This window comes from Corvus cornix, chromosome 3 (genome assembly GCF_000738735.6).
Source record: "Corvus cornix cornix isolate S_Up_H32 chromosome 3, ASM73873v5, whole genome shotgun sequence".
In the NCBI taxonomy this organism is placed as follows: domain Eukaryota; kingdom Metazoa; phylum Chordata; class Aves; order Passeriformes; family Corvidae; genus Corvus; species Corvus cornix.
The window spans coordinates 65,968,325-65,996,089 of NC_047056.1; the positions used below are offsets into that span (position 1 = coordinate 65,968,325).

Sequence of the window (27,765 nt, forward strand, 5' to 3'; positions counted from 1 at the left end):
GTGTTACACAGACTAGTGATGGTATGGTTCACCCTTGGACGTTCTTCCCCTGTAAATTTACAGGCATCAGCAAACGGAAGAGGATTCAAACCCGGTGCTATAGGTATTGCGTACGGGTGCCGTGAAGGCAGCTGAATGCCATTTCTGCCAGAAATTGTAGATTTATTTGATGCAGCTGGTGATTTGCAGCTTGAGGTTAAACAGCACCTGCAAACTCGCCCGGAAGCCTTCACCGTGATTCCAGAAGTCCCGTCACATCGGCGGCATCACCATGATGGATGTGCAGAACAGGAGTCGTCAAGGCTGACGATATTGGGAGCTACCTTGCTTTGGGGGTTACCTGCAAGGGTGAATTTAAGACTGTCGAGGGTTAAACAACAGCAGACCCTGATGGGTACTTGGTACACAGAGTAGTTTTAAGGTGCATCAGGTTCCTGGCCCCATGGCTGGCATTTTTCCCACAGATACGTATTATAAGCCCAGGGTTTCCAGAAAACTTTTACCATGGACATAAAAAGAATAATTTTCAAGTGAGCAAACTGGAATTCTAAGTTGATTCTTAGGTAAGATGACTCATTTTAGCAAGCACGGTTTGACTCTTCAACTGTACCGACTCATAGATTTGTCTGTAATCACGAATTCATTTGAAAGCTGTGCCTTCACTACCAATACATTACATGCTTCAAAGAGCAGAGGAGTAAAGGGAAATACACCAAATCACTTAAAATACTACAGCTGTAGTACTATGGATTAATTTATGCTAACAGCGTGATAGTCTCTTAGTCTATTGGCAGGCTGACTTCACAGTGACAGATACAGTTAGTATTTCCACTCAGTATTTTGAATTATATACTATTAAGAAAAATACAGGGCAAATAATAACCAGGACAAAATCAGAAACCATGAAGCTTAATTTAAAAATTAGGTGTACAAGAAATTAAAATAATTTTACGGCTCACTCTTAACTACAAATATTGCATCATTTTATAATAGTACTGTAAAACAATAGAAGAAATTGAAAGAATTCACATAGACTAAAGACAGCAGTTTTTTGTCATTTGGATCCAGAAATCAGCATAGGGGTTTTTTATCAAAGCATTCAGGTACACAAATCAGTTGCATGTGTTCCAGATTACAGTGTTCCCTCTTAAATAAAAAAACACAAATATTTTTTAAAATTAAATCAGAAGTTGTGTTACTACTAGAGGTACTTTTTTTCCTAAGGACTTCACATAAACAGTGCAGTTCCATTACCGTTTGTTAGGTTTGCATGGCCAGATTTTGGTAGCAGGGGCACTACAAGGGTGCCTTCTGTAAGAAGCTGCCAGAAGCTTCCCCTGTGTCCTGCAGAGCCAATGCCAGCCAGCTCCAAGACAGACCCACCAGTGGCCAAGACTGAGCACCATCAGCAATGGTGGCAGCACATCTGGGATAATAGATTTAAGAAGAGAGGAAAAGAGCCTGAGCAATAGAAACTGCAGTCAGAGTGAGAATGTGTGAGAGCAACAGCTCTGCAGACACCAAGTTTGGTGAAGGAGGTGCTGCAGGCTCTGGAGCAGAGATTCCCCTGCACCCCATGGTGCGAGCCATGGAGGTACCTGGTGGAACAGATCCACCTGGAGCCCATGCTGAAGCAGATGGATGGCTGTAGGAGACTGTGACCCCACTGGGGGCCTGTGCTGGAGCAGACTCTTGGCAAGACCTGTGGGCAGAGGAGCCCACACAGAAACAGGTTTGCTGGCAGGACTTGTGGCCCTGCAGGGGACCTACCCTTGAACAGGTGGGTCCTGAAGGGCTGCACCCCATGGAAGGGGCCCACACTGGAGCAGTTCATAAAGAACTACAGCTTCTGGAAAGGACCCACACTGGAGAAGTCGGTGGAGGGCTGTCTCCTGGAAGGAGGTACCCCATGCTGGAACAGGGGGAGAGTGTGAGGAGCCCTCCCTCCAAGGAGGAAGGAGCAGTAAAGACAATGTGTGATGAACTGACTGCAACCCCCATTCACTCACACAGCCCCTTGTGTCACTGGAGGAGACGAGAGAAAATTTGTGAGTAGAACTAAGCCCAGGAAGGAGAAAGGTGGTGGGGAAAGGTACTTTAAGATTTGGGTTTGGTTCTCATTATATCCCACTCTGATTTCATTGGTAATAAAGTAATTTCTCCAAGTGCCGTCTGTTTTGCCCTTGACAGTAATTGCTGAGTGATCTCTCCCTCTCCTTCTATTCTCTCTCCCCTATCCAGATGAAGAGAGGAATGACAGAGCAGCTCTGGCTCCTGCATTTTCTAGTGAAATGTACTAAATAATTATATTTTTCCATTTCAAGCACCTGGGGTAATTTATTAGTAGCAGATAGCATCCTATCATGTAGCATATGGCTCTGGAGCCCACATGTATACATGTACATAGCAAGGCAACACAGGAAAGATTAAAAAAATTATGGTATGCGTTTCCCTCCACCTTAGAGTTAGAAACATCTGTGTGTTAGGAGGTGAGTATATCCCATCATACCAAACTGATTTAACAGAAAAACATCATTAAGCCTTCTTTCACAAAATTCAGTAGTTTTTAGTCACAGTAATATTCATGGACCCAGTATATGTATAAATTACAAGTTTACAGAGGCAAAGCAAACTCTTCTGCACAGACTGAGATTTTTCCCACCCTCATTTGCTATTTGTACAGAAGGCAAACACACAAACACCTTAGAGATTTTGAAATATTTCCAGAAAGGAAACGGACCTTGCTATTGCTTTCAGCCAGAATACAATTCAACTCAGCTTGCCATATGTCAAGTGTTTGTTCATGCAGCTGCTATATGTTATACACCTCCACCATGTGCCTCAGTGGGGATTTTAATCTCTTTATCAGAATTGAAAGTTCTCTCATCATTGTATCTAAATTCAGCCTTTGAAGATAAAAATTCCCCACGTGTTTCCTATGTGCTACTGTAGCCCCAGACTTAACCAGTAGTTAGCTCAGTGTAGTTTACTTATATGATACAAAAAAAAGTGGAAGAGGAGAAATAAGTCATTTTTGCTAGCTGTCACTAAGGAAAAGCTGGATAGCTGCCCTTGCTCTATACAGAATGGACCAATTCATAGAATCCAATCAAGGTCTACCTATTAAAGATCCTTTTAACAGAAAGAAAAAAAACCATAAAAAAGCATCTGCAAGTAACTTTCTCAGTACATACTTATCCTTTAGCACAACTATTAGAAAGCAGAGAGCTGAAGCTTGAAATAGCCCACCCTAATCTAGGCATAGATCACAATATCCCACAGGAGTCAAAATGCCACCAGTAAAGGCATCTCTAAGCATGTGCTAAAGGGCTACATTGACAAGATGCACTTGCTCACATACTTTCTATATCAATGTAATACTGTATTGGAAAGTTCCAGAGCAGCTCAGGTCTGATACAGAGCTAGACAGGTTCCTGCTTTCCTGCAAAGTATTGTGGGGGCTTGGATCTTCAGAGCTGTGTTATGATCCCAGCACCTTCATCAATCCTTAGATATTTTCCATTTGCACGCTCCTTGAGTGCCCAGTCATGGAGGAGGCTGTAATCATAGTGCTCCTCATCCACTCGTTTTAGAAAGGCCAGTCCAGAAATGGCTTGCCACTCCCTGAGAGATGGGATACGAATTTCCTTTACATTCTCACTTCCTGGGACAAAGCCAAAGAACTTCTTCACATGCTGCATGGCATAGAGCCTGGAGTGCTGCTCTGTCGCCTCATCAAAGAGCTCCTGCTCATTGTGGACATAGCTGCTCCAGTATCTGAAATGTAGAAAGCTGAGTGGGGAGAAACAGCTTGCCAGGCAGTAGGAAAGGAACACAGTGATGACTACCACAGCAATCAAAAGCCAGCCAGCCACCTTACAGAAAGAAAAAAAAGGAACATAACTGTTAGAGCTGAAAATACTCAGAGTGGTAACTTCTGAGCACCAAAAAATCTGTAATATGATCTTTACTTGCTTTTCCTAAATAATAGCATTAACAAGGTATAAGCCTGGAAAGTATCTGTCATCACCAAACCCAGTCCATAGTGGAGGCAGCTGTATGGTATAAAATCACCTGTTCCTGCCAAGTTTAAGGAAGTTCTGGGTTTTGGGTATATTGCTTTCCCAGCTATTATTGTAAGAAGATAAGCCATCTAATTCCTAGACTGTATAAGCTTATAGCCTGTTTAAAACCAATTTTCTCTAAGTAACAACTTAATGCTCCCCCTATTATTTATCCAGTATGCAAAACTTTAGAATTGAGTCTGATCTAAAACCCAAGATTTTACATGGGTTCACATAAAACTCTCACAGCCTGGCCTCTTAGTCACATGTTTCTTCTGCTTTAATGAAGAAACTTTATACCCTCCCTGGCTCTAGAGCTTCCATTTACCTTACTTAATAATACTTTTTAGGATACTACACAAGGAAGAGTACATCTTCTGGTAGCAGGTAACAAATGGGACAAGCAGAAGTAGTGGTTTATATACACCTAAAGTTCAGTTCCACTTGAAATAAAAAGTGGGCTTCAAAACACAGAGAGATTTAGCACTCAAGACAGAGGATACTGATCTTGTTTTATCCTAAGGCTTTGCCTGTTGAATTAGCTCCCTCTCTCATCATCAGGTTCACAGGCAACAGAAGCAACACGAGTTACTCACTTGTGACTGGTATCGGAGGAGGAGAATCACTTCATCTCTCACCCGGGTCAGCTCTGGAGGAACCAGCTGACTGCAGGGAAACATAGCCAGTATCCTTCTGCGTTCACTAGCAGTAACATTGGGAGCAGCTCCATAGTAATACACAGGGACATACTCACTCACAGCACAGATATAATATGAGCCATTTATCAGGGTGACAGCAAGCCATGTGACTGGAGCAACCAGTGCCCTCCCAGTGATGCTGCACAAGACAAAGCACACCAGTTTGCATTTCAGGAACCGGTTTGATGAAGTCACCTTCTCAAAATGAGACCTTTTGCCCATAACCAGCCTCCAAGTCTGGTTGTTCAGGGCATAGCCAACAATCAGAAGGATCAGTGCAGGCACTCCTAGGAAAGCTAGCCCATAGATAAGGTTCTGTCCAACATGACAGGGACAGCTGAACGTGAAGAAAGAGAAGAGTTGCTGCCCACCAATTGTCAAGATTGCAATTATTGCATTGGCAATAACAACCTCCTTGCCCTTTAGAAAAGTTAACCACTTTGGAAGGAAAGTCATTTTAGACCCTATACTTTACCAGATTCTTTTGCTTTAAGTCGACACTAGCTTTTAGTTATATCTAACTAGTGTTAATGGCAGAGCAGAATAAGCACCAACAGCTTGAAAAGCATACCACCAGACACAACCCCCAAAAACCCCCCCTTGCTAGTCTTTCTCCTCCCACTACTTTTCAGTGGCTTCTATGCTAGCTTTAAGTATGCTTGCAGACATCCACTGATGTGTTTTAATTGATTCAGTAATTTATCTCAGCTGTCCTGGAAAATCGAGCTTTTAGGCTGTTGTGAGCTCTGCCAGCTCCTTGCTAATTGTCTGAAATAAACAATAAATTCCCCCTACCTTTTGGATGACATGCAGTGCTATCAAACTGATGGCTAACCTGCCAAGGTTAATTGCCAAGCTGCTGTTTGCTAATCAACAGTAATTAGCAGAAACATGGCATGAGACTAGGAAAAAAAAAAGAGCCTTCCAGCTATTCTTCATAAAAGATCATCCAAACAAATCCTTGGCAAATTGACTGATTTTTTTAAAAAATGAAGTATTTTAAATGCTTGTGCTCTAAAATAAACTTAGAAAATATTCCGTAAGTTGCACAATGTTTGGAATCCCAGTGCTGTTTGCATTTGATGTCAGTTCTGGGGCAATTCATTCTCCAAACACTGGAGCCTGAGATGTAGTTAGCTGCTGGACCATGAGGATTTTAGCGCTTCACCTCTAGGTGGCAAGAAGCTGGCATGTCTCTTATCCTGACGGTGCTGAACGTTTCCTTTGGAAAGTTGGGTGGGGTCTTTTGTTTGAGGTTTTTTGTTTGGGTTTTTTTTGGTTTGGTTTTTGTTTGTTTTTTTTTGATAATATACATATATATATAATCTGCTAATCACTTCACAAAATGTCAAGCCAGATGGTATTTATTTATATAGCGTGCTTGTGATTACAAGTTTTAAGATTTTCTGCAAGTATAGCCAGTCCCATTCCATGGACAGAGATAGACAGAAAATTTTCAATTAAGCGTTTCCAAAGCTAGCTTCTGGTTATTGGGATATGTGACCTGGACTCTGAGCATCTCTCACAAATCAAGCTTTAAGCAGGGGCCTGAAAAGCTGAAAACATTTCACTCCTGATGAATTTCTCTGGACCACACTTTTTCTATGGCCACACTATCCAGTAGTTCTGTGCATTGCATAACCTAGGCTGATCTGAATATGCAAATACTTGTCTTTAAGTACTGAAAAGTCTGACTGTCTGTCATATAAACATTCTTACCAAGAACAGAAAAAAAAAGTTAGCCAGAAAGTTTTTGGGGAAAATTGTCTTCCCATTACAGATGTCTATCTCCAGCATGCGTGAATTTGGTTGTGTGATATAATAGTGTCCGTCTGCGTAGCCTCTTCTCTCCCCTTGCTGAGAGGGTTGCTAATAATAAGTTTCATCTCAAACAGTGGTTTTAGCACCCATGGTGTCTGCTTGGATGGCAGAGACACTTGCTCAGCTGTTGTACACAGGGGAAGCATGTTATGCATGTCTCGCTGTTCACTAGGCAGGACCCTGTTTCTCCAGTGCACTTTTAGGGTGGACATCTGCATGTCTCTTCCCCAGCCACCATCTGAGAAAGAGGTCTTTGCTGGTAACTGGCTCTCAAACAATGTGACACTGTTCCACAAAATTAAAAGCAGTAGAGAAACATGAAACATCCAGCAGCACTTTGTCGCAGCTTTTCTGGAACTTGTTGTTAAGTTCTTAGTTGTTTGGACAGAGTAATAGCACAATGAAATCCCAGATCTGTCTGAATATTGCCATTTCATACCTTCATTTTATTTCAGTATCACAGGATTTTCAATAATTTTTTTCAGTACTAGTGACATTATATTTTGAAAAAAAAAAAGTGAAATAAACCTATCAGGCTATTACAAAATTATTTTATAAGAGTCTTCCATTATGCCTCAGTTCATTTTAAAATCTGTGATTGATTCCTTCTGAGATTTCTTTGGGAACCTGTGTCTTATTTTGTTTATAAGGGAGGAAGGCTTTCCCAAGCATCACTTGTTTACTCAAGAAACACATTAGATGTGAAACTGGTGTCCAACACTGAAATATTAATAGTCAGCCTGAGGCTGTTGAATGAGGCAATTTTTACAATCAATACAACTTTGTACTTATGCATTTTCACGTCTTTGGCATTTGCTTTCATGCTCTGCCGTAAATGATCCTGCTGGGTCATCCTATTATGGGACAAATTACAGGGTTGGATCCAATTAAGAGCTTGGGTGGCACATCAAACCTTTAAGTACTTGTCTTTGCAGAGGAACCCAGGTCCTGAGATAGACATTTAGGCTCTTTATTGAATTCCCAGGAAGAGTGAGGACTGGATGCAATCCAAAATACCACTACCTGAGGTGGCAGCCGGCTGGCCTGTGAGGCAAAAAGATGCTTATAGCTGACATCTGGGGCAAATAGGATGCATGAACAAACCTTAGTCATGGTTTTGCTTTTCATATTGCAGAGCTCTGTAAGCTTGAACTCACTGCCAGTAACCTCACTTATGAGAAAAAGAGATTTTATTTTTTTTTAAGGAATGCAAATCATTTGTCATTTCTTTTAAAACATGGTTATTGGAAGACATATTTCACCTTCCCATACACAGCAAACAGTTTTATTCTCCGGTTTGCTTTTTATTGAAATAAAGCAACCATGGCAGAATGGAGAGATTGGTTTCAGCTCTCTTCTCCACCTGATCTAGTAAAAACTCACTCACTCATCTCTTTCTTCCAAAAGCTCAGTTATTATTAGTGATGTGATGTGATGTGACTATGCTGCAAAGAATCTGTGTTCTCCAGCTTTCCTGCCATAGTTCTACCAGTTGTGCTTAGTTTCCCCACTGACAGGATTTTGATATTTTTTTGGATCAGAAAAATACCAGGATTTTGTTATTTAATGCCCAGGGAAAGGTAAGGACAAAGAGGGAAGTGATCTTCTGTTTTCCATCTGAAGTTTGGAGGATGAGACTGAATCCCGGTCTCTCTGGTCCTGCACACGTGTTTTCATCACTCAACAGTCAAAAGGCCAATATTCTGTGGCTCTTCTAACTGCATTTTGAGTTCTAGTTTGCATGGATGTCAAGCCTACCTGTGCATGTTAGAAAGCATGCTATGAAAGGACCTTCATGCCAGATTTCCTGTGGGAGCAGAGGGGAGCACTGCCTGTGTCCTGTGATCTGCCAGATCACCAGTTGCATTCAGGTTGCAAAGTCATTTTCATGGTCACTTTGGCCTGGTTAGGGGAGAAGTTCCTCTCCCTGTAATCAGAACAAGCACTGATGAAAAACATAATAAGCTTTGTGTTAATGGATGAACAGAAACCTGTAAATGATTTTTTTTAAAACTTACATATTTCACTTCAGAATTCAGCTGTGCTTTATAGGCAAATTTATGAGATTTCAGGTCCCTGCAGAGAGCAGAAAGGAGGCACTCAAATCTCAAAAAACCCTCTTGAGAAACATAACCTAACCAAGGAAGTTTCAGCAGGTCAAACTGAGAGTGCTTCCCAGGCAGGGCACTACAGCAAAGTGACAGCAATTGCATTGCTTTATTTGGAAGCATGGTCAAAGAGCAGCCACCCTATGAGAAAGCTGTGTTCAAGTTCTCTTTTGAGCTTGAAGCCCTCAACACCTACCTTCTTGTGATTTGAAAGAATTCAATTTTCTGTTATATAATAATAATTTAATACAAGGCCTATCCATCTGGAAAAAGGAGAGCAAACAAAAGCTTGACCCTGTATTTTACTAATTTGGACACCCACCTTTTGTGGTTAATGCATTCTTGTTTTGGCTCAAAGAACTTTTTCACTTTTTTTTTAGGCTTTCTAATTAGTCAATATCTAATTTATTATTTACTTCTATATTGCACTCTGCTCTGGGATATTCATGTTTGTGAGAATCGTTAGGCTACCAAAGAAATCATGTACTTACCTCTACAGGTATCAGTTTTCCCATAATAGCCAGTCCACTGCAAGAGACAGGGTGTTGGTGCACACTTTTGTTTGTGCTTTTGAGCTTTGGGATATATTTTGTGGAGTTTTTATTGGTGTTATGGGAATGAAGAGAACTGGTGTAGTCTAATGCTCAAGCAGTGTGTCAGACTGACCTTCTTGGGGCTAAAGACTAAATTTCTCTCCTGAAAAACATGACAGAAAGGGAGGTGTGGGGTGATGCTAACTTTCTCACTATTCCAATTGCCTTGGATTACTTCTAAGAAGTATATGTTCAGGATTAAAACAGGTGCCAGATATGTGCCCACCTCTATTCTTTTCGCAGGACTTCAAGACAGCCCACCAAGGACTTGTTTCCTTCACTGGAGCCATTGAACTCCCAGTTTATTTGGACACACCACGTCAGCTTCATTTTCTCAATCATGTGCAAACCTTTCAAAATGTAGTCCATTCTACTCAATGCATAGCAATATATGTATGAATTTACTCGTGTACACGTGGGCACATATGTATTTTTCAAAGGATGTTGATGTGTCCTTACCATGCATTGCTCTGTCTGGTGTGCAGGGTTCCTTCATGATTATGGTATTAATAATGCAGGCTGAAGTAATTCATCCACGTATTCTGAACCGGATAAATAAAATTGTGCTCATTTATGGGTAGCCTTAAGTGCTTTGCGATGGGTTCACTGGAGTTAAATTACACTAATGATACTCTTTTACAGTTTGGTTTTTTTTAAAATGTAATGCAGTACACTTTCTTGTGGAATATGGGATTACTCTTGCAATGTGAGGCATGTTTGGTGCTTGTCTCCAGTTGGAGACAATCAGAGAAACAAACCTATCTCAGACTCAATTTAGAAATGCAATTAACTATCTAGAGAATTGTCATGCCTGGCTTTTAAAATTTGTTTAAATTTAGATATGGAAAGTACCTACAAGAGTTTAACTTACAAAATGGAACAAGACTTTACAGGGCCAGAAGAGCACCTGCAAAAAAAAAAAAAAAAAAAAAGGAAGAGGTATTGCATTGTAAAATTGTCAATACCAGTTCATTCTGTGTAAAATAAAAGCTGTTAGGATGACTAAGCTTTGCACAGAAAAAGCTGAAAATCCTTTTATCTGTCCCATTTTTCCTTGTTGAATTGTGTCATAACTTTACCATTTTTTAAAGTAAATTAATCTTCCTAATCCTAAGTTAATCACATCTGAATGCTTTCTGGGTATCTGCAGTAGTAAATATCTGTAATTTTACTCTAGCACTGGATCTATTAGTTAAAGGAAATTTAATAACAGCATGTTGTTCAGAGGAGGCCATATATTTTTACTTGCTTTCCTGAGAGGACTCAGTGGAAATGTATATGAAGGTAAGTCCTATAAGGACTGATAACTACCTAATTAATTTCTAAATTCATCAGTGACCATAGTCAAAACTCATTGCAAATCTAAGCTACCACATAGGCCAAATTTACCACAGGGGAAAACAGACGAACTAAGCCTGGATGTTCATAGGAGGATATTAAGAAATAGGGGCTATAACAGGTTAAGAATGATAGAATACCCCCAGGAACATTGTTAATGAAAGTGCCATTTGCACAAGCTGGCAGCTGTAGCAGGTACAGAGTTTATTCCTCTGGAAGGCTGAGTTCTCTCGATCTGTCCTGGCAGCTTTACACAAACGTGGTGGTAGCAGTGCCTTAAAAGCCACACTTACCCTGCTCGGACAGATGTTAACTCACCAGACTACAGCAGTCGGACTGGCAGAAGACTACAGCTTTTTTAGATTGAAAACAATCAATTTTTAATTACCTTGTGCAGCAGTATCTTGCAATTATGTTGTTATTCTTCAGAGAGGATGTTTTTTGTTAGCTCTCCAAACACCAAAGTCTGATACAAACAACAGAATAATTTTGCTGTCCCTAAAAACTTAATACCTGTGAATCTCTTGGGGCTGTTCTATTTGGCTTCCCATGTCTGTTAGCTGTGTATTTGATTACAAAACATTCCTATGGACAGAGTGGTTATTTATGTTGTGGACAGTGGCAGATCTGTTGCCAGTCAAATTCCTCCCAAAGGGTTTGGTGCACGCAGAGAATAGGAGGAGCATCAGCAGCATTACAGACTGCAGCAAACACATCTCATGCAAAAGACAGAAGAGCAGAGAGGAGAAAACTTAAGAGAAAGAGGAAATACAGTGATTGAGAGAAAACTGTGCTGCTTGAGGAAGAAAAGATATAAACTGACAATCAAAATACGTCAGGAGTTACACAAGCAACATGTCTCGGTCACCAGGAAGAAAGCAGGAGAACCACAAAATAGTAAGATATTTTTGTAATGTGTTATTAAAATTGTGCATGGAGTAAGAATAACCTATTATTTAATTGATGCATTTTATACACTCCTATTTCTGAACAATCTGAAAGTATTGAAAAGATGGGATAAGATTGGTGGTACAAGAGCAGAGCTGCTGGCAGCATTTATAGCTACTATTCCTAATGCTGGGATTCTCTACAGGCTTGGGAAAGAGGGGCACAAAGTTTCTGAGGCTGAAATCTGTTCAGAAGCAGAGGTCTAAGTGCTTCAAGTGTTTATGGTCTAAGATATAAATGCATGGTAAGTTTATGGACCTCTGTGGTTAGATAGTCATTCAATGAAACACAGGAAGAAGGAGATCTCTGTTCTATGCTTGAATGGTTCAATTCCACACAAACTTTTCTTCAGGAATTTAGACCCCTAGGTCTTTCTGTATGGTGAATGGTGATTTTTGACAGGAACTGGGCAGTGGAAAAATTCCAGAAGGCTTTAAGACAATGTTGTATCAATTTCTGAAAAGAGGAGAGAAGTCTCCACTGAAAAAGAAATGGAAGAGTGTAATATAATTACAGTTAATGTACCTAAGTTTATGGTCGAAAAGTGTTCCAGTGGATTGCAAGTGTGGCTGATAAATATGATTATATTGATATTATGCTTAAGTTTTTCTAAGGAAATTTTCTTACTACAACAGAGACTTTTTGCTGAACAATAATAGTAATACAGGACCTGTATGACATCAATTTACTCCATTGAAAACTTGTTAATGAGAATTTGGCCAAGAGTACCATGTTACTTTAAGCACGAGTTACCACCAAAATGAGTTTGTAAAATGGTTCTGCTTAAGATTTTGAACAGTGACTTGTTAAAACAGCAACACTGATCAAACTTCTGATGCAAAGGAACAGGAAGAAATCTTTCCACCAAGCTGTTCTTACTTTGCTAGTGTGATTAGTTCTATTGTTTTCATTAGTATTCACTATTATTTTTCTACAGGCTAGAGACAAAAAGCAGCTCTGATCTGACCACATGCCACAGGGCTGTAGCACTTCCTTTAATTAATTCGTGTCCAAGAAGTTTAGTAAGAGTCAGCCTAATCTCTTGCCTAAAAGCCAGCTGCTACTCCTGCTAAATACAGACAGTTCTGCAGTGCATGGACGTGATCTGGCAGGGCAGAGAGAGAAGGAAACTTCCCTCCAGACTGTTGCACAGCTGAAGACCTCACACTAGTGCCTGTGACGGGATCAGTGCAGAGATATACCTTTGGCATCTTCAGTTGCTCTCCATGTTCCTTGGGCAAGGGGCTGTAATCCTCACCCATCCCCTTCATCTTGTTGTTCTTCTTTAGACTTGTGCTGAATTATAGTATTTTTTCATTATTCTGAGCTGAATTTTTGTCTACTTTTTACTTTTTTGGAGGAAGCAGCTAATGATTTGAATCAGATCAACCCTACCTTTGTGAACTGTTGTTCCTACTGCAAAAGGATTAAAAGCTCATTGCCTCTATTACTCTTCCTGCCGCTGTGTGTCATTATTCTTGGATGGCACTAGACAGCATTTGTCAATCCAGCCAACATACACTCATAAGATGCAAGAATGCACCTGATGATGGTAACTCTGAGTATACCAAGAAATGGTATTTTTGGTAAGCAAATCCCTTACATACTCAAGTGAGGATCAATATAGAGTCTGTCCCACTAGAAATCTCGATTTCAGTGATTATGCATCCATGGACAAAAGTTTCTTTATTAGTGTAAATGTTATTTTGCTTGCTTTTAATACAGCAGCAGCTCAAAACCATGGAAAAGTTGGATTCTAGTTTGTTTCGTTTTCAATTTTCGTATTTTCTGACAGAGCAGAGAACTTTTTGTACTCACATATGGGGCTTTGGTAGCCCAGCTGTGCAAGGACTATGAAAAAGATGAAGATGTCAATGCCTGTTTAGATAGAATGTAAGTATTGCTTCAAATGTTTGGTTTTATCCATAGTGCTATTTGTTTACATATATATATTACCTTTCAGCTTTTTTTTTTCGTTATCTTACAAGTTCCAGCATTTTGTCTATGGTTACAGAGAAGACAGGGGAAAGTTTCAATGTTCGGTCAACAGAAATAGCACTGATTTGTGAATTAAGATCAACAATTAGCTTTTTAATTCTCTGAGGAAAAGTGTCAGGATTGTTTCTATGGCTTACATTTGTTCCTTGCTGATTCTTTAGTTATGCTAATTATTAATATAATCTTCTGAAATTCATATCCTGTATCCCTCAGTGGGGTAGGGGCAAATGGGCCTCTCACATTTAAAAGATCATACAGCAGGGGGTGAGATAGCACAAAAGGTCAATAAGGATGGATTTTCACGTGGATAATGTCTTTGGAAAATGAAGATCCTATGTTTAAAACCCTGTCATCCTGATATTCGCTACCATAAAAATAATTACATCATGGAAAATCAGCAAGAAACAGCTTTTGAGCTGGTTAACAAGAAGATATAGTAAGGTCTTTGGCAGAACAGTAAGGCTTATGCCTGTGGGCAAAGTGGACATATAAAATGGATTTACAACAACCACAGTGGACAGAATACCTGACCACTTTACTAGTAACCTGAAAGTTTGCAAACTGGCTGTAGTCCAATAACTATCTGTCAGAGTAAATGAAAAAAAAAAATCATTGTTGGAAAAAAGAAAAGTAATTTATTCGCAAACTTATAAGGGATAACATCCCTCAGATTTTTTTTTATATTCATCTCTCATTCAGCCCTGGTGAAAATCATATATTTAAAAAATGCACAAAGTTTTTTAATGATGCCATGGTAGAAATTACTAGAGAGCAGTTTTGGAATATGTGGAGGCAGATTTTGCTCCTTATGTTTTCATTATTGCAGTTGTTTCTATAAAATCTTCTTTTTTGAGGAAGACTTGATACTATAATGACAGGTTTCATTAAAACAATATGTTCTTTACTTCTGTGATTAAGAAAACAGCCCAGCTTCAGAAAAAAACCTCACAGCTCAGCAGCTGTGTGACAGCTGGGGACAGTGTACTTCTCTCTCTCTGTGTACATGTATAGTCTGTAGTGAGAAGGGTGTTCTTCACTGTACACTTGCCAAGTAGCTGCTTACCCATCTGTTATTAATTTGACTTTGCAAATCTAAGGCATAAAAGTTGAAAAGTATCTTAAGTAGTTTTGTATGTCACTAGTGTGTACCTTGCTCAATGCTGGTTACACCTTTGCCAATGTTATTGCTATTGATACTTAGGCAATAGATAAATACCTAATTGTTTCTAGGCACGTGACATACTGCAGTTTTAGTCTTCACGCTGCCAAACCCACTTTTTGGTTTTGTCATCACATTAGACATCAGATCTAATGTTGCCTTTCCTTGTTTCCTCCTTAGGGGATACAGCATTGGCATAAGGCTGATTGATGACTTTTTGGCTCGTTCAGCTGTGAAAAAGTGCCGCAGTTACTCTGAAACCGCAGACATGATTGCACAGGTAAATGAGGTTTGCATTTTCTAAAGTGTCATCAGATTCAGTGGTTTTAGCTTAGAATCATATATTCCCTTCCTTTTTCTCTTCCTAGGAGCATAAGTCTTGACCATCTCATACAGATCTTAAAATTTGATATTTTTACTTCTGTCATTTGTCTCCTCTCATCATCTCCATAATTATCTTAGAGATCTTTTAACTTTAAAATCATAATATTAAGAATAAGCTGCAGGATTTTCTGCAAAAAGAAAAACCTCAGTGATAGCAAAGAAGAACTGTAAGAAAAGAAATTGAGAGGAACATTTTCCCAACTACCCACAAACCTAATAATAAAATCAAAAAGATAAAATCAGAGCATATACTTTCATCTGCTTTAATGGAAATTTCCCTTTAATTCAGTAGCTGTTCACACTTCTGTCAGACAAGAAAGACACAGGTTTCTAAAGATGTACTTTTGCCCCCATTGGCAAGTTAGAATTCCAGGGAATTTCAAAGAGAAATTTAAATAAGAATGATATATAATAAAGTTCATCCTGGTAAGCAGCTGAGCTGGGGTAGAGGATCCATTGGAGACAGTGAGGACAACTGAATGAAACTGGTGAGACAAGCAGCATTTCAATCACTGTTTTAAAATACACTGCCTCATTAAAAAATTAAAACAGGCTGAAAAATCACATTTTTGTTCACTTTTACATTCTTCTTCAGGTGGTATTGGTACCTTATTTTCACATATATGTCAGATATGTGGTTTTCTGGGTCTTATTCCTCATAGTTCCCTTCTTTACAAGTGCATTATTAGAGTTGAACCATCATTCTCAAGTACAGGGTATTCAACAGCAAAGTACAGTGAGAAATTAACAATGGAAAAAGACACTATTTCTCTGCAGGTTGTACTTCAAAAGACACTTATTAAGAGAAGTAAAAAATTGCTTGGAAAGATTGGAACAAACTTGAAAGCACACAGTGTCCCTTTGAAAGACTATTTTTAGCAAACTGAAAGAGGAGTTCTGTAGTAGGAGTATAACATTTCTGAGGCAAAACGCGATATGGACAGCATTTTCACTTTTCTTTGGCAAAACAATTATAAATTAATCTTTGAGCACATTTGTCTGAGACACATACCAACAAAACATGGAAAGTGACCCAGTAAGTAACTGCAAATACTCTACTAAAGTTTTTAGTTCAGAATCATGAAGCTGTTTACATCATCTCCTTAACACTTCAGCATGATTGCTCCCAGCCAGGAGAAAGTGCTTAAATACTTAACTGCACTAAGTCTTCACAGGTATAAATCTGTTTGAGGATGAGTAAAACCAGTTCAAAGTTAAAGTAATTAAGACAGTTAAGCAATTCATGTAGTTAGAGCCAAACCTGCTGTTAACATAGCTGTTATCCTGCAGTCCTTTGGAAAACAAAGTGTGTAAGGCTGTGGGTGTTCCCTGTGGAAATGGAAAGAGATGAAGCAAAAGAAAAAAAACATAATATGAGGACTACAAAGCCAGCTTCCCAGATCAAGAAATAAATACTGGAGAAAAGGTGCACCTAAGGCAGTGACTGGGAGCTTAAAACTTCCACCACTGGTTCAGACTGCAAAGCCTGGGCTTACTGCTACCTTATACAGGATTGGAGAAGGGCCAACAAGTTTTGATGAGGAGCCAAAGAGAGCCCTTCTACACTGAGTTCCCATGGTGTTCACTGACTTCTCGTGTTGGTCCTGTGACTTGGCATGGTTATAGTTGGGACTGAATTAAAAAAGAGATTAAACAGGACATGTAAAAGTAGGCTTTCTGGCAAATCAAGGAATGATACTAAGAACAAAGCCCAGCTGAAGAAGTAATGTCCAAGATGGGATTCGGAATTTAGATCTGAGTATAACTGAGAATTACTTTGGAAATGAGGGTGATAATTTTTCTCTATAATACTGTAAAAACAAAAGTTTAATTCAATTCCTCCTCATAGGACCTTGATATAATTGATCTGATCAAATGAGTTGCAAAAAACAGCTTCTGGTTTTAGATCTAATCTGTACACTACCTTCTCTAGCACCAGGAGATGTCTGTGTGTGCCAGAGCTGGAAGCAGCCAGAGCACACCCTCTGGTCCACAGCGAGCTGGTGCTGGCTGGCAGGCTCCACTGCTGGATTAAACAGTGCTGTGCCTAAGGGTAGATCTGTTCCTGAAAAGCAATGGCTGCAGAGATGGGCTTTCTTTTAGACCCTCGGTACCCTGTGAATGCAGGAAATAAACATCTCTGGAGCTTTTTGAAAAGACCTCCCTGAGGATAACAAGGGATGGGGTAATCCAACCATGTCACCCCCTAGTCCAGAGCTGTGGGACAAGAGAAGTGATGCCCCTTGTCATGGAAGGTGCTGCCACACAAGGTCCCTGTATATTGACATATGGCCAGTTTGAAGGTCTGGCAGAAGCTGGCAGAATTCATGAAGCTGGTAAATGCTGGTTTTCAGATCTCAGCAGGGAGAGGGAAACGCATAAGCAGGTGGCTGTGCTGAGTAATATAGTCTACAGTGGTAGAGAGTTAACAGAACATTGAAGTGCTGCACTGTGAAGAGTAAAGAAAAGTTCAGAAGAGAAGTTTGGAATTGGCAACAGATGGCAAGACCTTTAATGCATCTTCCTCTTTGCAAACACTGACTGGAAAAATACTAAGAATGAAAAGTATGCTAGCAGAAATATTATTTTGGCTGCTTTTCTCCTTTTAAGGAGATTAATCCTGGTCCTTCATTAATCTTGCTATTATGCCATCTGAAATCATGGTTTTAATTTTTTTAACAGTTTGTATTTACTTTCTTGGCATCTTGACTTATGCAATAAAATGTTTGGTAGTGAAAAGTCCCAAGTAGTATGGAGAGGGACTGATAAGTGAGTGGCTTCCCAAATATTTCAGTAATTCTAGACTGTGTTTAAACACCATCAAAATGTTAATGATTTTTATTCTTGCTGCTTGAGAGAGATTGAATGCTGGTTGAGACTTTGAAAAAGGGCCGTGATACATTTTTAATTCTGACTGCATAGATCTCATTTTCTCATTAAGCAATACAGAATGTCATAGAGCTGCAAGTAACATTTTCAAAAGTGAGATTTTGCTTTATATGGGCATCATTTTGGTGGCAAGCCTCTGTAAGTGTCTAAACAGATATTCTTTTTTCTTCCATAGCTTCATAGAAATATGAGACAGATTTATGGGATGCAGCTTCTAAACCACCTCATTCATTTTACTTTCCAGTCTTTTGGAGTCACAAAGACTGAAAAGACCTTTGTTTTATCCTCTGAGAAGCTGTAATTGGTAGTTTTAAAGTAGTTGCTGTCCAGTTATAGCCTGGTTTAAAAAAAATTATGTTTTTATATTCATTGAATTGCTTATCTATGCACTTAAATTATTGTTCCTGCCAAGACATTTTCACAATTTTCACTTTACAGCTTTGCAATTTGGCCTTAATTTGGTGCTGCATTGTAAACCAGCTACTTCTTTTGCATAGTTTCCGTGCAAGTTCTCTTTTACATAGGAAATTTTAACAATAGAATTTGGACAGATTCATCATACCATAATGCAAAATACAGCTGAAACTAAATTTAAAGCATATGAGGGCTTAGCATGGTTAAAAAGCCTTTATTGTTATAACAAAGACTTTGAGTTTGATGGAGCAGCAGATGTGTAGTGGAAGAAGAGTTAAGAGAATTTTAATGAGTAAACTGAGGGGCAGAGCACAGAACATTGAACAGACATTTCCTGTTTTCCTGTGTTCTCATATTTTGATGGGTATCAGAATTAATGCAAAATGTAATTTTCCAGTAGAAAGTGTTGATCTTGCTGTTTGGTTTTATTTGTTGTTTTTTTTTCCTCTCTCTCTCCAGTTTGTTTTGGACAGTGTTGACAACAGTCTGTCTCTTTCTGAGCTGCCACGGTAGCTGCTGAATTTGGGGACAATGTTGATAGAGAGCAGCTTTTTCAATAGCCCCTTGAAGGACAAAGTTAAATTTGCCAAACCCACATTCCACTTGAAAACATAGGGTCAAACTGGCTGTTACTGCAGTCTGTTTTTATAGAAATATTCTAGGATACACATGGAAATTCCATTAAGTCACAGGTGTTTTGGTGAGATAAATGAGTCACACAGCCCTGGGAATGAGGATCAGTGAAAGATGGGCTCCTACCAGGCACACATTGCAGCACAAAGCGTTCAGCAGCTGCTCTTGGGTGTGGAGACACTCTCAACATGAGTTACCTGCAAACATGAAGCAGGGAAGGAGGAGGAGAGGGGAATTCACCTTGGATTTGCCCCTCCACAATAAAGCAGAAGATAGGGCTGGGAAGTGCTGCCATTTCAGATGGCCTGGGCTACTCAGGTGCAGAGCCCTAAGCTTTCTTCTGAGGGAAAAGAGGATGCCAGAAGCTCTAAGTGGGATCACTCTGTCCTCCCACCCTTTCCTCTACTAGCTATGCTTTTGCCTCTATGTCCCAGCTATTATATTGCACTGGAGGCCTTATCTTTACATCTACCTGCTTGTTTTCCGTATTTCTTTGATCAACTCATTAACCTACTTGCTGTCGTCCCCAATGCATCCCTACTTGCTTTGATTTTCCGAGCAAGAAGGTGGAAACACAGTTTTGGAAAGGGAAGTTTGGCCCAGGGAGGAGGTGAAATGGGGCTGGACAGAAAATGTTGGGGCAGCTCTCATAAGGAAAGATAAAACCAGACAAATGGGAAGGGTCATATAGCCTGGAAGTAGGTAGATGCTATAGCAGGAGAGGATCCTGGGGAGAAAATGGTTGGTGTATGTGCCAGGCACAGTGTCAGACACATCTGCTGTTGTGACTTTCATTTTGGCAGTGTTGCATCTGTGCTTTCAGCTGCAGCAGGTGCATTTAGGCATATAACGTTGTAAGCGCGCTGCTAAGTGGGTCATCTGGGATGAAAGAACTTTGAAACATTGTCTCAAAGGTCTTGAAAACGTAGAGAGTTCTAAGCAGAGAGTTGAATTAGCGCTTGGATTTTATTTCATCAAGAGTAATGGCCTGTATATGCATATAGATGCTTTAACCTGCAGAAGAAGCACAATGAGTATGAGAAGACCTAGGTAGAATACCCTGGTTTGTTGAGAAGAGCAGGATTCAAGCACAGCAGAAGTATGATTCTTTGCAGACTTGGTGAGACTGGCAGTAAAATGCTGCACAAAAGCCTGCCCAGCCACCCCAGGGAAAGTAACTTTGTTCTCCTTTAATACAGTGTTTTCAAATACTCTGAACACCCTGAGAGCCATGTGATGAATTCCAAGTGCGTGAGATAAAGCATACGGCTCTGGGGTGAAATGCATTTGTCAGAGGCACTGACTGTGCAGTTGCCTCACCTGCTGGTTCTTCTAGCTCTAGACACTAAGTTTTCCTAGGATATTCAAAAAAACGAAAGTCAGTCTTCTGCAAAAATATTTTCTTGTCTTAAAAAGTGGAATTTCCTTCCAGGCCCTCTGTTGTATTCTGGCTGCAGGCCCAGTACAAACATATTACATAGCACTACAGGCTGCACCCAGAGCCTGAAAGCCGCTCAAAACTAGAACTTTATAGCCATAGAAAGAGAGCATCTAGAGTGGGAGAAGATAATAGGGAGATGTTCTACAGAGGCAAAACATCCAAAGACAGAGAAGCCTTGAGGGATCACTGGTGCCTCAATACAAGGCTGTACCTGCAATTGCCCTGGAAATGACCTGGACAGAAAACCTTTACTTTTTGTGGGCTGTCAGAAAGCCACACACATCTTCTGTTATTATATTCACAAACTTTAAATGACTTCACGTATTGATAGTCTCTTGATTTACATATGACGAGCACACTATAGCACATTTTACATAGCATATTGTTAAAATCCTCTTGTAGAAGTCATTAACCATTTCTTTGTGCTGTCAGCTCTTGATGCAGAGCCAGTGACCTGAACCCTGGGTGCCATGAAGTACTGAGCCTTTTCACTCATGTAGGGAAATAATTTCATTCCATCCTTTTGGAGCAAGTATCTAACTGGGAGGGAACATGATGAAGAAGAAAGAGGCCACTGTGAAAAAATACAGAGATGGGACCATCTAGAAGTATGCCATATTAACAAGATGTAAAAAAGCTGAAAATATACTTGATCTATGGTATTTCCCTTCTGTCAGCAAGGTCCAGCATTGTCTCTCTTTCCTCATTGATTTCTTTCTGGCCTTCTTCAACTAGCCTGTGAATCATGCTGTAATGCTGTTTGCTGCTGCTGAAAGAGTAGAGCTGGGAAGCATCTTCCCATGCCTGGAAAGCTGGCAGGGAAATGGGTTCTGGTTCCTTGTTTTCAAAAAAGCACTTCAGGTTTCTCTCACTCAGCTTTGTGGCATACAGCTGGAAAATCTGCTCCAGTTGCTCCTTCTCCGTCCCCTCATACACTCTCCAGAACATCAGCTGAAGGTGGCTGACTTTTGACTGGCAGCTGGCACAACAAGTAGTTAGCAGGGAGAGGAGAGCTGTGGTAACTATCACACACCAGCCTAAAATCTGGGAAGGCAAAAGAAATCAGTTTCAGGTTAAAAAGACCCAAGTGAAAATGCTACTTAAATCACAAATGTCTGACAGAGTGACCACACTTTGTTTGCATTCGGTGCTGGCATTGACCTTAATGGGACATCCATATGGGGACTGAAGGGAAGAAAAAGTCCATCAGCATGGAGGCTTCCCGGTAGTGCTCCTTTTGGTGTCTCTTTGGTAAAGGGTAAAATGTTATATATCGCCTGAAAGCATTACATGAAACTACCCAACAAGAATTACTTATTTTGAATCATGAGGAACTATAAAACCAAAAAGGGCAAGTAACTTTTGTCCTAGATCAACCAATTTTTTAAACTGTGACCACTATTAGATGTGTTGTTTTCTGACTTCTTTTTAATCTAAAAAAACCTCCAGCACAACAACTACATTAATTAACTAAGAGGAATATAGAAGATGGTCTTAAATTTAAAGTGTTCCCCAATTCTTTTGCCCGATGATTCACCAAAATCTGTGCTATTCTTCTGAACCTTTGTTTACTTTGATGAATCAATCCTTTGCTGTGAAAAGCAATCTTTATGTCAAAACTGGCTTAAAATTTGCTTTTTTGTCCAATCTTGTTAGAGTGCTAGGAAGGGAGGGCATGACAAGGAAGAAATAGCTTGTGCATTAGTAGGTCTTGGTAGCACTGGAATAGAACCTGATTCATCTACACACTGATTACAAATAGTTGCTGTATCTTCAGAGAATTTTGGTTTTGCTGAAATACACTTTTCCAGCATCACTCAACTGCTTTCTGTAGCAGCTTCAGATTTTGACAAAATTCTGTCAAGAACATTTTAAAATAAAGACCTGCTTCCAGAATATCTTCCTCAGCAAGGGGAAAGGGTGGAAAAATGTGCTTGAAATTGTTATTGTAGGATGTTCTCCCCTAAGGAGAGCAGAAGTGTGAACATATTTTTTTCCTGCCTGTGCCACTGGCCTAGCCAATAGTTTTACTCCTCTACTTCATTGCAATGCATAAAAAAAAAAAAAAAAAAAAAAGGTAATATTTATTTTCAAACAGTGGGAAAAGTTCCAGTGTGGGACAAATTCTAGGGTTCAGAGGCTTGTATGAACTGGAACTGATTTCCCATGCTGTAATGGAGATGATATGGAGAGCTCCAGCCTTTCTTGTGTGAACTCTTGCACTGATGTTAAAAAAAATAACCACCAGTAAAAATCTGTATTTAGCTGATGGAATATAGAAACTTTCCTCAGGAAAGTCTGTGAAAGAGAGAAGCTTGACGAACAACTATTCTTAGGAACTATTTTTCTCTTGGAAGAATAGTTAGAGCTTTCTTCTATTTTTCCCAATCACTTTGTACTGACTGATGATTTATATGGGTATTTGAGAAATTGCTCTTTTTAGCAATTTTTCACTTTCTTGAAGTTTGGAAAATGAACTCATATGTTCTCATGTTGAAACTAAATCACTAGTTTTTTACTATTTCTTATACATACAACTCAAAGTCTGAAGCACTGTTTGTTGTTTCCTTCTGAAACTAACAAATAAATTGCTTTGTCTGCAGTGCAGGCTTTGTCCTATTTGCATGAGGACTTGAAAATAAAACCAGCTCTTGGAGAGGAAATTGTTCCAGATGGAAACAATTCCTGAAAAAAACTTGCTGGCTCCACAGAGTGTTTTCCCTTTTCTGTAGCCTTTTTAAATTTTATTCTCTCCACCGTTTTGATTTTTTGTCCCTGAATATATTTGCATTACAATGCAGAGAGCAAAACTGTATTGCACAAATGTTGTAAAATGTAATAAGATCTCAGCTTTGCATGATCTGCTTGCTTTATTGTTTCTCACTTCCTCCAAGCAGGACAAAAACATGCTCACATTTGGCATCATGAAAATGAGGAACACAAACAGAAACACATTATGTAAGCAGTCAAAAATATTTCACGAATCTTATTTTCCAGTATTTTTCTGCTGTTAGTGACCTAAGATTTCTGTACAGTTATCACAGTGGTTTAAAATAGGAGAGTGTAGCATGAATTTTTTAATAGGACAGACCCCTTTAATGGGGTGACATCTGTTAATTCAGCCTCCTAAACAATCCAGTTGGGCTTTTTGTTCCTCTTCAGCAATCTCCATTCAGGATGAAAGCTTTGGGTTTTCTGGTCTTATTGACCCTGCCCTGGAAATATGGAACAGCTCAAACTGAACCAAAAGATGGATTGATTGTATTTTGCAAGGCTGCCAAAACATTGTTTACATGAAGCCAACAGTTTTAACATAACATCTGTCACCAGGATCTTCCACAGATAAATCACAGCAGCAGTACAATCTGGATAGTGCTCTTTGTTTATAAGATTTCTTACCTGGGACTGTGCTTGAAGTGTTCGTTTCAGTTCGTCACTCTCTGAAAAGGGCATGGAGCTTTTGTCACAGGCTACCTTGTGTAGCTCTTCAAAGCACTTTTCCGATTTGCTCTGGCAGACTGCGTGTAAATAGGCAGGGTTTTTCAAGCCACTCATGGCACATTCGTAAAAAGTCCCGTTAAGCAAAGCCACAGAAAGCCACATCACTGGAGCTACCAGAGCATTTAAAGTGATTTGTCCAAAGACGTAAAAGAAATGGCAGACATTTCCTCTGGGGAATATTTTCCTGGGATTCACCCAGCAGCCTGTAAAGAGCTTCCAGGTCTTGGTGTTCAAGAAGTATCCAATAACTAGCAAAACAAGAGCTGGCGAGAAGAGAAATACCAAACCGTACCTGAAGTTTTCATTGCTGCAAGGGCATCTGAAAGCAACAAGAGAAAACACACGTTCACCTCCCATTGTCAGCAGCGCCATAAAACTGTACCCTATAGCGGTTTTCCTGTTCATAAAGAACTTCAGGATTGTTTGGAAAGCATCCATGTCTGATACTCACTGAAGAGGTGAAAATCAAGACAGTTTCCGTTCGTTCGCAGCGGCGCGCAGCAGGGCAGAGCTCTGCCGAGGAGCGCAGCCCGCAGCTCCCCGCTGCCCACGCCCTGCCGAGATAACGCCGTGATGTCACCGCCGGGAAGGGCGCTCGCAGGGACCGCGCCGCTGGCAGCGCACACGCTGCACATTTACGGTGGCATTCACCGGCAGTGGAAAGAGAGCAAGCAGTGCTCTCTGAAACCAGTTTGCAGTCCTGGCGTTGTTGTTCTTGGTGGGCTGTTTGTTTTTTTAGTGACTGCAGATGTGGAGATCAGAGGAAAAAAAACCACGCACTTGGCCAGTTGCAGGAGATCTTGAGCTGTGATTATAGAAGTTGCTGGCAAGGTAGTGGATGACCTGATACAGATGCTAATGATCCCAAGGGAGTATGACATGACTGAAAGCAGTCTGCAAGCAGACGAGTGATAGCAGTAAAACCACTTTGTGTGGGGTTGTAAATGTAGGAACATCAAAGAAGAACAGCTCTCTGCTGTGTTTTCCTGGGGCATCACATAGTTTTAGATTTGCATCGCTGGCTCAAGCTGATCACAGAAGAGACAAATGTACCTTGATTTCTAACCTGTCTGGCTCTCCCCCCTTTTTTGCCAAAATTGGTCTAAGGGATGCTGCTTCCTAAAGTTTCACCTCTGGTTTGCGCACAACACATTCAAGCAGCAGAGTTTCGTTCTTTTGCAGGTTGCTTTCAAGATGTACCTTGGGGTCACCCCTAGTGTGAGCTGCAGTAGTGCCACAGGGAATGAATTCTCCTTAATTCTGGACAAAAACCCACTAGTGGACTTTGTGGAGGAGCTGCCAGCAGAACGAGCATCACTTTGCTATTGTAACCTCCTCTGTGGGGTGATTCGAGGTGCCTTGGAAATGGTGAGGAAGTGCACATCTCTTTTCTCCATTCTTTGTTAATTCCCAGAAGCACATGAAAACAAAATCACTTGTTGAGATAAATGTAGGAAATACAGTATTGTTTAACCTCTCAGGTTAAATGTCTGTATCTAGACAAAAGAGGACAAGGCTGATCCCGGATCCTGAGGTAGAGAAGCACATAGACACTTCCACACTGTCGCTGCCTGGCTATTCAGTCTGTTCAGTGGCTGATTTGGGTGCAAAAGCCAGATGGGATCTGGAAGCCAGGTAACACTTAAAGTGGAAGGACAGAGGGACATGTTGGGTTCCTCCACTGCTCCTGGAGCCTATCACACTTCCCTGCACAGCTGTAGCCAGTCATAGTCATCCCTGATTCTTTCCACATCCATCAAGATAAATAATATTCTCAAGTTACTGTGGTACCTGCTGAAAGAGAGAACAAAGTGTGGATAAGTATAATGTTAAAACCAAATGAGTATAATGTTAAAACCAAAGCATCAGAAGTGTATCAGATGGCAATCCAAATTTTGTTCTTAAATTTAAGGTTTTTACAAACAAATAAATAAAGGGCATCATTTGAAAATTTCTGACCTGTAGAGCTTCTTTGGGGAGATTACTTTTGGCCTGCTTTATGTTTCTGTCAATATCCAATTTGACATATATCTTATATTTCAAATTAAAAAAACTCAACCAGTGTTATGTATATACATCAGTCTCAGAATTATAGTATCTGATACAAGACTAATTTTAAAAAGTATTTTGTCATAAGTCTTAGTACATGACTAGGAAATTCTGTGATCACTAAATTATCAAGTATGCAATTTAAGGTCTCAGAAGAAAGCAAAGCACTGGGATGAAGGGTAATGTATTATACAAATTCCAGTGTCTATAAACTTCCTTTGTTTTAGCTTAGTTGGAAAAGCTATCTGTTTCCTATGAAACCTGAGAAAGGGGGTCCTCTTGTGGTAAGTGAGAGAGAAAAAGCTCATTTAACCGGAGGAGGGTGGAAAACTGGGCATTTCTTTGCTTAACTGATCAGTCCTGATTCTTTCTAGGTTCACTTAGCAGCAGAAGTTACCTTCCTCCAGGACAGGCTGAAGGGAGATGCTGTGACAGAAATAGGAATTACATTTTTAAGGAAGCCTGAAGACAGAAAGCACAGAAGGAACAAATGAAAGAAGTATTGGGAGAAAGCCTTGCTGAGGAGTACTTTGTGCCTTTTGTTTCAGAAGAAGACATGCAGGGTAAAAATGGCTTTGCTGAGCCAGCTGCACCAGTCACCTGGTTGAAAGGTGAAGAGAGCTGGGCATCAAAGAGGAGGGGCAAGGCAGGGGAGAGCAATGTTAATTGTCATGACACAGATACCAGTAAAAAAGATCTAAATGATCTGCCCTTCCTTCTCACATACCCATGCTCTTGAGCTTAATGGCAGTTTTATCTCAGTATTTAGTGTGTGCTAAATATTCATTTGTATATCAACTGTTTTCAGATAAAGACGACGACTTTTCCCCATTTTGTTTGTCAGTAATGTTTCAAAGCATGGCTGCTAGAGGCACTTTATTTCCCTGGCTGTGTGTGGTTAGCTATGAAAAATTCATCTGCTGTGGTTGCTGTATGCAGTGTCTTGCTGACAGGTGCATGTTTTGATGTGTAATGCTTTGCCATTCGTTGTCCTCCACACCAGACCTCCTCCTGTCTTTGAAACCAGAGAGGGATGGGTCTTCACTGGTGGCAGGAGCTGGTTGTGTTCCTTCCAGCTCTTCAGGTGCCACATGCAGTTTTGCTGGCACTCCTGCTCAGTCCTGTGCACGCACCAGGCTGCAGCACTCCGACAACCGCAGCAACGCTTGTGTCACTCCAAGCTATGGAGCCATATCGGTCTTCTCTCCAAGAGCACTCATCTTGTGACCAAACTGAACAAAGCATGATGTATGTAATGTGTAGCCACTGTGGATCTGTACCTACCCAAGGAAACTTGAATAAAAATTCTGAGATTGCCACACAATTGATTTGGTGGTTGTGTTGTCTGCTCTTACCTGGACTTCACCACCAGCTGTTGAACATCTTCCTCTTGGCAGTGGACTTGTTACCACAACATGACTGGGAAGTAGAGGAGGAGCAGCCTCACAGAGACCCAAGTTATAAGATAGGTTTAAAGTTCTTAGGTGTAATGCAAGATGTCTGGATATTTTGTCTGTTGGACAAAACCCCAGGTAATAGCACAGCAACCTACCCACAAAGCCAGCTTACCCTCTTCTCACCAAAATGCTTGTTTTAAACTGAAATACCAACAGCTAAGTTCAGTGTAGCTCCGAGTTAACTCTGATTATATCACTGTGATTTGTACCTTCTTCTCCTATTTTTCCCTCAGTCTGTTTACATCTTAATCATGCCAAGTGGGGGCATCT

General features: G+C 40.3%; 3 protein-coding genes across 4 annotated transcripts; 1 reads left to right on the forward strand and 2 right to left on the reverse strand.

Moving 5' to 3' along the window:
• Positions 1-559: 559 nt before the first annotated feature.
• On the reverse strand, positions 560-8,909 carry CALHM4 (calcium homeostasis modulator family member 4). The gene is made up of 2 exons (XM_010402597.4): positions 4,661-8,909; positions 560-3,875 (listed from the first exon to the last, which is right to left on the reverse strand). Exons 1-2 carry the CDS (start codon positions 5,216-5,218, stop codon positions 3,471-3,473), a joined length of 963 nt encoding a protein of 320 aa, XP_010400899.1. The 5' UTR covers positions 5,219-8,909; the 3' UTR covers positions 560-3,470.
• A 2,399-nt stretch (positions 8,910-11,308) lies between these two features.
• Positions 11,309-27,366, forward strand: TRAPPC3L (trafficking protein particle complex subunit 3L). The gene is made up of 5 exons (XM_019290033.3): positions 11,309-11,519; positions 13,366-13,463; positions 14,908-15,007; positions 25,172-25,357; positions 26,413-27,366. The coding sequence occupies exons 1-5, from the start codon at positions 11,478-11,480 to the stop codon at positions 26,530-26,532; spliced, it is 546 nt and encodes a 181-aa protein (XP_019145578.2). The 5' UTR covers positions 11,309-11,477; the 3' UTR covers positions 26,533-27,366.
• Positions 15,359-24,639, reverse strand: CALHM5 (calcium homeostasis modulator family member 5). Of its 2 annotated transcripts, XM_019290026.3 has the most exons (4): positions 24,441-24,639; positions 24,282-24,308; positions 23,888-24,006; positions 15,359-21,532 (listed from the first exon to the last, which is right to left on the reverse strand). In XM_019290026.3, the coding sequence occupies exons 1-4, from the start codon at positions 24,622-24,624 to the stop codon at positions 21,143-21,145; spliced, it is 720 nt and encodes a 239-aa protein (XP_019145571.1). In that variant the 5' UTR covers positions 24,625-24,639; the 3' UTR covers positions 15,359-21,142. The 2 variants fall into 2 exon arrangements, with proteins under 2 accessions (XP_019145571.1, XP_010400910.1); XM_010402608.4 differs by having other exon boundaries at positions 23,888-24,530.
• Positions 27,367-27,765: the final 399 nt, after the last annotated feature.